Source organism: Balearica regulorum, chromosome 17 (assembly GCF_011004875.1).
Source record: "Balearica regulorum gibbericeps isolate bBalReg1 chromosome 17, bBalReg1.pri, whole genome shotgun sequence".
Classification (NCBI taxonomy): Eukaryota; Metazoa; Chordata; class Aves; order Gruiformes; family Gruidae; genus Balearica; species Balearica regulorum.
The window spans coordinates 14,898,465-14,906,562 of NC_046200.1; the positions used below are offsets into that span (position 1 = coordinate 14,898,465).

General features: G+C 69.4%; 1 protein-coding gene across 2 annotated transcripts; it reads left to right on the forward strand.

The window, feature by feature from the left end:
* Positions 1-187: 187 nt before the first annotated feature.
* GAS2L1 (growth arrest specific 2 like 1) lies at positions 188-7,804 on the forward strand. 2 transcript variants are annotated; one of them, XM_075769365.1, is made up of 6 exons: positions 188-475; positions 1,522-2,176; positions 4,489-4,596; positions 4,838-4,934; positions 5,260-5,587; positions 6,094-7,804. In XM_075769365.1, the coding sequence occupies exons 2-6, from the start codon at positions 1,532-1,534 to the stop codon at positions 7,316-7,318; spliced, it is 2,403 nt and encodes an 800-aa protein (XP_075625480.1). In that variant the 5' UTR covers positions 188-475; positions 1,522-1,531; the 3' UTR covers positions 7,319-7,804. The 2 variants fall into 2 exon arrangements, with proteins under 2 accessions (XP_075625480.1, XP_075625479.1); XM_075769364.1 differs by lacking the exon at positions 4,489-4,596 and having other exon boundaries at positions 340-475.
* The last annotated feature ends 294 nt before the right edge of the window (positions 7,805-8,098 follow it).

The following is an 8,098-nucleotide window of genomic DNA, read 5'->3' on the forward strand; positions in this document are numbered from 1 at the left end:
CTGGGGGAAGGGCCCGATCCTGCCCCCCCCATCCCGGGCGGGGTGCGGGGACGCTGCCGTGCGCCTGCCCCCCCCCCCCCCCCCGTGTCAAATCTCACCCGGGCTGGTGTCGCGGTGTTTGTGTGTCGCCCCCCCCCCGTGTCCGTGTCCCGCGTGTCGGTCCGTCCCCTCCTGCCCCCGCCCGCCGCTCCCGTCCCGGCCCTTTCTGGGCCGCCTCCAACTTCCCGGCCGGGGCGCGGCGGCGGCGGCAGCGCGGGGCTGCGGGCGGGCGGGCGCTCTCCGCTCCCGGTCCCTGCGCTCCATCCCGGTCCCTCCGCTCCGGCCCCTCCGCTCCCGGCGGCGGATGGCGGCGGGGGCTGCGCGGGGCCGGGCGGCGGCGGGGCCCCCCCGACGCTCAAAGCCGCGGCCCGGCCCGGAGCGGGGAGCGGGCGGGCGGCGCGGCCCGGCCCGGCGGTAGCGGAACGCGGAGCCGGCGGTGAGTGCGGGGGGTGGGGGGGTGGGTGCAGGGGGGTTTGCGGCTGTCCCTGTCCCTGTGCCACCCCCCCCCCCGTGTCCCCTCCCCGCGTGTCTCCCGCACAAGTCGGCATCTGCTCCGCAGGTGCTGACCCGCTCCCCCCCCCCCCCCCGCCCAGGCAGACAGACCGACCGCCCCGCGGCAGGGACCCCCCTCAGCGCCGGAGACCCCCCGGCAGAGAGGCCCCCTCCGCCAAGAAACAGACACCCCACCACCACCCCCCCCAAAGCCAGCATCCCCCAAGGGAAAGGGGACACCCCCCCCCCCGATTATAGCTACCCCCCCCAGGGCGGAGCTCCCCACAGTGCCCCCCCCCCCCCCAGCAGAGCAACACCCTCCCGCCCCCCGAGGACAGACCCCCCTCCCTCGGGAGCAGGGACCCCTCAGGGGAAGGGACCCCCGCGCCCCCCCGGACGTGTGGGGCGGGGCGGTGGGGTGGGCAGCAGTGGGGTCACCGGGGCTCCCCCCAGCAGGGCTGGGGGGGGTCACCAGGGCAGGGAGGGCAGGGGGGGCTTCCCAGGGGCAGGCCGCCCCCCCCCCAATTCCCACCATGGCTGAGCACTGGGGCCCAACACCCCCCGGGCTGGTAGCGCTGGGGTTGGGGGTGTCCCTGTCCCTGCTGTGGGCCACCCTGGCTGGCACCGCAGGGCGTCACCTGCTCCCACGGTGGTGACACCCACCATGACTGGGCAGCTTTTGGGGGGGGGGGGGCATCGGTGCCAAGTGCCTCCTTAACCCGGGGAGGGGCAGAGGGGACACACGGGGGGGGGGGGGTGTATCCTGGGAGGGGATGGGGGGGGGGAACACCCTCCTGCCCACAGGTAAGGGATGGGGGAAACTGAGGCAGGAGAGGGCACCAGGGCTGGGGGACACTGGGCAGCCAAACTCTGTTGGGGAGGAGCTGCTGGGGGGGGGGGGACAGGCGGGGGGGGACGGGCAGGGGTTGCAGGGTGCTACCTGCCCGCATCTGCCTGTAACGGCATCCACCCCCCCCCCCCCCCCTGCAGGCAGGTCGCCATGGCTGACCCAAGCCACATCCAGTCAGCCGCCTCCAAGAGCATCCGTCCCTTCCGCTCCAGCGAGGAGTACCTGGAGGCCATGAAGGAGGACCTGGCCGAGTGGTTCAACACCCTCTACGACCTGGACATCCAGGTGGACACCTTCCTGGAGAGCCTGGAGACGGGCTGCCACCTCTGCCGACACGCCAACAACGTCAACCGTATCGCCATGGACTTCCAGCAGCAGCACCCCGAGGTGGCCGCCCGTATGCGCGTCCCCCAGAATGAGGTCGTCTTCCAAGCCAAGAACGTGGTGCCTGGTTCCTTCATCGCCCGGGATAACGTCTCCAACTTCATCCAGTGGTGCCGGCAGGACCTCGGCATCCAGGATGTCCTCATGTTCGAGACCAATGACTTGGTGCTGAAGAAGAATGAGAAGAACTTTGTCCTCTGCTTGTTGGAGGTGGCCAGGAGGGGCTCCAAGTTTGGCATGCTGGCCCCCATGCTGATCCAGATGGAGGAGGAGATCGAGGAGGAGATGAGGGACCAAATGGCCTACGGCATGCTGGGCACGCGCCAGGAGAGCCGGGACCCCCAGGTGCCTGCTTACCCCGGCAGGGCCCGGCCCATCGCCCTCTGCGACCTGAAGAACCTGGATGAGCTGGTGAGACCCACTCCCCTGGGAGCCTTGTGCTTGGGTCCTGTCTGGCCACCCAACGGGGATGCTCTATGGCCCATAGCAGGTCCTGTCTGGCCACCCAACGGGGATGCTCTATGGCCCATAGCAGGTCCTGTCTGGCCACCCAACGGGGTGCTCTGTGGCCTGCGTCCTCTCTGTCCGCCCAGCCACGAGATGTCCTTTGCCACCCATCCAGCCAGGCTCTCTGTGGCCCATGGGAGGTCCCCTCTGTCCATCCAACCAGGCTCTCCGTGGCCGATCCTCAGCCACCCAGCCTGTGGAGCCTCCTGACGTCAGGATGGGTTATTTTGGTGGCCATGGCCATAATCACAGGGGGGGGAACGTGGGCGTCACCTCCGCCCTTGCCACTTCCTCCCTGCCGGGGACGCACACAGTGGTCCCCACCCCGGGAACCTGCTCCTGCAGCTGCCCCTCTTCCTCCCAGCACCTTGGGGTTGGTGTCCCTGGGGATGGACAGACAGACGTGGGGACAGCCGGCCGCTCGCGGCCACTGTTCGGGGTGTTGAGAAGGGGGGGGGGGGGTGTCCCCTCCACAAGCTGGGGTGCAGGGACCCCCTCCCCGGGGCCGGGAGGCTCAGGAGGGATTAATGGGCTGGGTGCAGGATCCGGCCCGCGTGCGAGGCAGTGGATTAATGCGGGGAGGGAGGGGGGTACGGGGGGGCACCGGGGGGGGCGGGTCTGCCCTCCCCTGACTCCCTAAGCTCAAAGTCGGTTTTTAATTGAAACCCCCATTCCTCATTAAGTCCCGTGGCCGCCATACCCGGGGCGGGCGGGGGGGGGGGAATCCTGCACCCACCCTCCACCCAGCGCCGCTGCAGAGGAACCCCCCCCCCCACACACACACACACACACCCCTCTACCCCGCTGTTGCCCCCCCAAACCTCCCCCAGCCCCCCCGGTCCGGGCGCTGCCAACCCCGGCTGCATTTTTCCGGGCTGCGTAATTCCTCGCCATCGGCTTTTATGGGCAGCGCTGGAGCTGGGGAGGAGCCTGACGGTGCCGGATCCGGCCCGGTTGGTCCCCGTGTCCCTCGCCCCGATGGCAGCAGGGTCAGGACACCCCCACACACACCCCACACCCCCCCCCGCAGCTATCCCCCCCCCCAACCCCGTGCCTCAGTTTCCCCAGTTGGGGCTGACCTTGCCACCCAGCTGCTGCCCCGGATGGGAACCGGAGCGGCCGGATCCTGGCTGGACCCGATGGGCAGAAAGGCAGAACTGAGGGGGAAAAAAAAAAAAAAAAAAAGAACCCCCCAAAAAGAGGAATTATAAAAAGGACCAACACAACAAATTTAGGGTTGGGGGAGGCAGCGGTGTGTCGTGTCCCCCCCCCTCCCCGGGCCGGGGCAGGATGCAGCCGCATCCCCACGTCCCCCCGTGGCTCCCTGCCTAATCCCTGACGTCAGCCCTGGCCAGGCCGTGGGCAGGGCGGCCGCCCCAGATAGAGCAGGCAGCTGGCTGGCAGGCAGGCAGCAGGGCAGGCAGCAGGGCAGGCAGCACAGTCTGGCAGCCCCCTGGCAATGGGGGGGTCCCCTGGCCAGCCCCCCCCCCAAATCCTCCCTTTGGCTTTTTATTGGTGGCAGATGTTAAAGTTTTAGGGGGACAGAAAAAAAAGAGAAAAAAAAAAAAAGTTTTTTTTAACCCTTTTCTGGTGGTGGATGTGGGGTGCAGCAGGGCGCTGGAGGTCCCTGCCCCATAGCGGGGTGCTTGGGGGGGGCAAATCCCCCACGGTTTGGGGGTTTGCAGGGCTGGGGGCAGGGGGGGCATTTCCTCCTCCTTCCCAGTGTCGGGGTGGCTCTGAGCTCCCCACAGGCAGGGGGGTCCCGGAGCGGGGGGGTCCCAGAGCACGGGGCTGGCGGCAGATGAAGAGAGTTGTGCTTGTTCTCAGCCTTCTCGGGGGTGGCTGGCCATGGGAAGCCCCCCGGGCCCCCCTCCCACGGCGTGTGGGTGCTGTGGGTGCTCCCCACTGCCTGGGGCTGTGGTGGGAGATGCCGGTTTGGGCTCCCACACAAACCCACCCAGCTGCTTCTCGGCAGGTACAGGCAGCACACTGCCCACAGGCCTGCCCCTCAAGCAAGCACAGGCAGGAGGAGGGCAGCTGCCAGAGTGGGGGGGGCACAGCATCCCCCCTGCAGGGGTGCAGCCAAGAGGCCAGGGCCAAGCCAGCTTCCCTGTCTCCGGGGTGTCTATACAGCCCCTCTGCATGCATCCATCTATAGGGGCTGCCCTATAGCTGGGGGTCTGTGCCCCACCGACCCCTCCCCTCTCTGCCGGCAGGTGCGGGAGATCCTGGGCTGCTGCTCCTGCCCCTCCCAGTTCCCCATGGTCAAGGTCTCTGAGGGTAAATACAAAGTGGGCGACTCCAGCACCCTCATCTTCGTCAGAGTAAGAGCTGTCACCGTGCCTCTCCCCCCCCTCCCCACACCGGGACCCCCCACTCTCCTCCTTCCCCCACTCCTTGGCGTGGTGGGGACCCATCCTGAGGGACCCCGCGGTGGGGTGGGCCCTGAGCTGAATTTATGTCGGGGACCTGGGGGCCGTTTCCCACCCCCTCCCCAGGAGTGGTCCCTCTTTGGCCACGTCCTGGGGAGCAGGCAGGGCAGGCAGGGTGACGGGCTGTCCACAGGTGCTGAGGAGCCATGTGATGGTGCGCGTCGGTGGCGGCTGGGACACACTGGAACATTACCTGGACAAGCACGACCCGTGCCGCTGCTCCTCTCTCTGTGAGTTCCCCCCCTGGGGACACCAGGGACCCCCACCCACACCCACCCCCCCTAGCCGGTGTCACCCCACCTCACCATGTTTCACCGTTCCTGGCTCTCCACGGGGCTCCTTTCCCTGGGGCTGGGCTGCTTGGGGTACTGATCCGGCTGAAACGGGAAAAGGGGAGTGAGGAAAGGCAGGTTTGCAGCCAAATTAATTCCTGAGGTGATTAACCCATAGCCTGGGAAACCCCAGCTCGAAAAGGCGGGTGCCGGCATGACATGAGGGTGGGATGGGTGGCGAGGGATGCCGCCCCCCCCGACCCACTGGAGTCTCTGTTTCCAGCTCACCGCCTGCCCCAGCCTCGCACCCCAGGCTTCTCCCCGCAAAAACCAGCTCCTGGCAGCTTCTCCCCCGCACCCCGCGCCCGCAGCCCCAGCACCCCCCGCCGCTCCCGTGCAACGGGCCACCCCTCGGGCGGGGGGGACAGCAGCCACACCAGGACGGAGCGGGGCGGCCATCAGCCGAAGGGTGTCGGGGACACGGGGATCCCGAAGCCACCGTCCGGTGCCAAGCAGGAGGGTTTGCCCCCACGGGGGGGTCTGACCTCCCTGCCTGGCTCTGCCAGCCCTTCAAGGAGCCCTGCTGAGCCACGGGCAGCCGGCACGCTCAGGTAGGGCACCCATGGGTGCTGCTTGGGATGGGGGGGGGAGGGGGACACCGCACACAATCGCCTGCTGTCACCCTGTGTCAGGGGAAGGAAGCTGAGGAACCCCCACAGCAAGGCCTCAGCCCCACGGCAGGCCCCGGCCCCACGGCGGGGCATTCGCCCCGCCGTGGGGCCGGGGCCTACCGTGGGGCCAAGACCTCCTCCCCCGTGAGGAAACCAGCCCTGGCAGGCCCCCAGCCCATCCCTGCCCCACGCCACCCGTGATTTTTAGGGGAGGGTTTACGACTGTGGGGTCCCCCCCCCTCGCCGTCGCCTCACGCCGCTGCCGCCGCGCAGGCGCAGTGCGCACGGTGAGGGGGATAGGGCGGGGCATGGCGTAGCCACGCCCCCTTCGGATGATTGACATGGCGGGGCAGCGCTGGGAGAGCGGGAACGGGCGTGCAATGGGCGTGCAACGGGTGTGCAATGGGTGTGCAACGGGGGGATGTCGTGTTTTTCCCCCCTCCCAGGCCCCGCGACCCCGCTCCCGCCCGCTCCCGCCGCTGCTCCGGTGACAGCGACTCCTCGGCCTCCTCCGTGCAGAGCGGCCCCCCGGCTCCGCGGGATGGGGGCACCCCCCGCCGCCGAGACCCCAACCGGGGGGTGCCCCAACAGCCGCCCCGCGATGCCGGGTCCTCCCCGGCTGGGAGAACGGTTCCGGAGGAGCGGGGTCGCTCACGGGTACCCAACGGCCCTGGCCGTACCCCACCGCGGCCCCGCAGCCATGGTCGCCCCGGTCCCCAGCCCCTGCTGCTCATCAGCCGCCGGCGGGACGGGCAGCACTCCTGGGCGCGGGCAGAGACCCCCTCCCGGCCCGGCAGTCCTGCCCGCAGCCGGACCCCCTCCCGCCCGGCCGCCCGTAGCCCCGCGGCCACCCCACGCCGCTCGTCCCTGGAGGAAGGTGTTGGGGGACGGCGGGCGGGGGTGCCCGGGGAAGCCCCCCATGGCGGAGAGGCCGAGGAGGCCTTGCAGCGGGAGCTGGAGGAGCTGGCGCGGCGGCTGCGGGCACCGTTGAGGCTGGAGCCCGGCCAGGAGCAGCAGCTCTTCCGTCGGCTGGAGGAGGAATTCCTGGCCAACACGCGGATGATGGAGGAGCTGGAGGATGGGGAGACCCCCACCGTGCCCCCGCCGCCACCCCACGGCACCGCCGCCGACTCGGCCTACTGCTCCTCCAGCTCCTCCTCGTCCTCTCTCAACATCTTCGGCAAGCACAGCCTCCCCACCGAGGACGGCCGGCGGAGCGGGAACGGGGTCGGCCCCCCACCGTCGGCAGCCCCCGAAATGGCGGACACGAGGCGCCGGCCGGCCCTCTCCAGCTCCTCCGACGAGAGCAGCTGCTTCCCGGCCTCCTGGGATGCCCGGGAGATGCGGGGGGGCCTCGAGTCTGACACCGACTGGGCACCGGGGGAGGACGAGCTGACGGAGACGGAAGAGACCCCGGCCATGGCAGACGGCCCCCCGGGGATCCCCGATCCAGTGCCTTCCCTGCACCCCCTGGCCAAGCCCCGGCTGGACACGCAGCCCCACAAGAAGCCCTCCAGGATCCCCACCCCACGGGGCTATGGGGCGGCCCCCCGGCCCCCCACCGGCAGCCCCAAGCCCTGGGGGGCTCTGCAGAGCGTCCTCTCCTCCTTCCTGGAGCCCGCCTGGGTCCCACGGGAGCACGACGGGCTGGACGAGGACGCCTGGCCATGAGACACCCAGCTCGGTGGCCATGGGTGGCAGGCAGGATGGGGACAAGCCCCCAGCACTCGCCCCCGGCCACCCCCAGGGACGTCACAGAGCTGCCGCTGGTGATGGCACCCGGATGGAGAAGCCCTGGCTAGGCGATGGCCACGGACCCGGGGTGGCCGGGCAGCTGGGAGTCCTGCGCTTGGGGACTGTTGGCAGTTGGGGGTGGGCTCTGCAAGGACCCCCCCAGCTCCAGCCCAGTGCGAAGGGCCCAGACGCACCCCGGTCCCGTGGGGGAGCAGCTCCGTGGGGGCGGCTGGAGCAGAGGGCTGCGTCCCGGCCCCCAGGAAGAGGGCTGGATAGCAACCAGCTCTTCTCTTCCTCTTCCTGTTCTTCTCTTTTTGTCATCCTCTCTTGGTTTTTCTCATCTTCTTGGCCTTCTCCTCCTCTTTACATCATCTTCCCTTTCTTCTCCTTCTCCCCCTTCTCTTCTTGGCCTTCTCTTGTCCTCTTCCTGTCCTCCTCCTCAGCCACCTTCATGTCATGTCCTCCTCCTCACGTCCTCCTCTTCCTCTCCACCTCCAAGATGACTCGGGGACACGCAGCTGTATTTTGGGGCGGGAAGGGGTGTTCCTTGTTCCTCCCCAGCCAACCACGGCGCTGTCTGTGGCGTGTGCTGGTGGCCGTGAGGTGGGATGGGGCTGTGCACCGAGCCCCCCACCCAGGCTGCTGTGACCCCCACCCCTCCAGCGTGCCCCCCCATGCCAGTAAAGACCAATGGAGCTGAACCCACCACGTCTGCTC